The sequence below is a fragment of the Malurus melanocephalus genome, unplaced genomic scaffold, assembly GCF_030028575.1.
Source record: "Malurus melanocephalus ecotype Western Australia unplaced genomic scaffold, MMel_1.1 scaffold_31, whole genome shotgun sequence".
Lineage (NCBI taxonomy): Eukaryota > Metazoa > Chordata > Aves > Passeriformes > Maluridae > Malurus > Malurus melanocephalus.
The window spans coordinates 2325940-2327928 of NW_026623263.1; the positions used below are offsets into that span (position 1 = coordinate 2325940).

The following is a 1989-nucleotide window of genomic DNA, read 5'->3' on the forward strand; positions in this document are numbered from 1 at the left end:
TACGCGGGTGATGCGCAGGGGGGTTGGGGAGGATCGGGGGGTATTTCTCGGCCCACAAACCAGTCTGTTGGTRTCTGATTTCAGATCCTGAGTCGACTCCCTGGTAAATCGGGTGGGGGAAGGCGGGGACGCGGGGCGAGGCGGGGGCGCGGGGCGAGGCGGCGGCGGCGGCGGGGGCGGCGCGGGGCGAAGCGCCGGCCATTAGGTGAAACTCATGGAGACTGTGTGCTCTAGTGCTTTGCGGCGGAGGGAGGCGATGCTGGTTCCCCGCCACACGTCGCTGCTGTCCGGGGAGCTGCAGAGCTGGGGCGAGCCGGTCACGTTGCTGGGGCCGGGCAGGGAGGCGGGCACCATGCCGGGGAAGGCGGGCTGGTAGAGGTGGGACTGCAGCCCGGCGCCGTTGGAGCCCGCCAGGCTATTGGAGAGGCCCATGGAGTTGGGCGGCGGGCCGGCCGCCAGGCTGCACTGGGACAGGGATTGCGCCATGGCCTGCTGCCGGCCCAGCGCCGGCGGCAGCGGCAGCTGCGACACGCCGGGCATGGCGGCGGCGGCCCAACGCGTGTCGTTGGCGTGGAAGGAGCACAGGCTGTCCCCCATGGCGGCGGCGGCGGCGGCGGCGGCCGAGGGGAACTGCGGCAGCCCCGGCGTCGGCAGCAGCGTGCCCGGGGCGCGGAACACGTTCGTGGTCTTCTTGCGCTTCTTCCACTTGGCACGGCGGTTCTGGAACCAGACCTGCGGGCGGCGGGCAGCGACACGCTCCGTTAGCCACCACCACCCCCCGGCGGGACCCCCGCCTGGCTCCCGCCGCTCCCCCGGGCATCGCCCCCGCCGGCCGCTGGAGCTCCTCACACCCGCAAGCCCCACGCGTGTCCTCGTCACAGGTTAAGGAAACGCTGCTGAAACTTTTTATAACGAAACCGATCGATTACTCTGTCCCGGGCGGGACACTCCAGGAGTGAAGTCTGGCCTGCCCACGAAAAAAAAAAAAAAAAAAAAAAAAAAAAAAAAAAAAAAAAAAAAAAAAAAAAAAAAAAAAAAAAAAAAAAACCAGCAAAACCCCACCGGCCTAAGGCTCTGGCTCTTGCTGGAGGCGCCCCTGGGCCAGCCGCCTCACCCCCTGCCACCGGGGCTCGGCCAGGAAACCCTCGCACCAAACAGCCCGCACCTGGGTTTAAATCAACTAAACATAACAAACCCATAACAACAAAAACAGAGGTGGTTTAGGTGAGTGGGTGACCGTGGTGGCACTGTGGCAGGAATGACTTGGTGGGTCCCGCCTCACCGCGGCCGAAAGCGGCCGAGACAGTCTAAGCCGGGAGGAAGCGCGTCCACCTGAAATCCGAGGGAGCGCAGTGCCCCCGATCCGCCGGATTCCACGGTCTCACGCTCCATACGCGGACTGAGAAAGGCGGACGCCCATTAGCGGGAATGAACGGCCGTGAGGGATCTAAATATTATACGAATAATCGAAAAATCGTGTTCAATTATGTTTTAGAGTTAATAGTTAAATTGCGGCTACAAAATCTTTTTATGTTTCATGGTTTGCTGGTGGTGTAAAGAATCTCCATCAGGTCTGATTGCCTAAGTTCACAGCTACGCTGCATATGCTTTTAAAATGTGAATGTTTCCAGTTGAAAACTGGTGCATGACAGATTAAAATGCAAGGAAAACCTGGGGGAGATTTTGAAAATGCACACATGACAACTCTAGAAATATATTAACCATGAGCATTTGGCATCTTTGAGCTCCTTTTAAAATGCAACTAGCCCCTGAAAATTATTAATACAACAGTGAGAATCTAATGGAGGCTGGAATCTAAAAATCTACCTTGATGATATCTGCTGTTACAGTAATATAGACATACTGTAAATGTATTTTAAAATATATAGCCCATTTAATTCCCCAGCTATAAATGGAGTGAGAGAGAGAAAGCAATAGAAGAGGACACAATATCGCTTTTGTTTTTCTTCTCCTCTGTTTTTTTTTTTT

The 1989-nt window shown here is 56.5% G+C and overlaps 1 protein-coding gene across 1 annotated transcript in view; it reads right to left on the minus strand.

Annotated features, from left to right (window-relative positions):
• Positions 1-201: 201 nt before the first annotated feature.
• The window catches only part of OTP (orthopedia homeobox), a 5651-nt gene continuing 3863 nt past the window's right edge, over positions 202-1989 (minus strand). Inside the window, exon 3 of the mRNA XM_057363765.1 lies at positions 202-732. Coding sequence (XP_057219748.1) covers positions 202-732 — 531 coding nt within the window. The remainder of the gene's footprint in view (positions 733-1989) is intronic.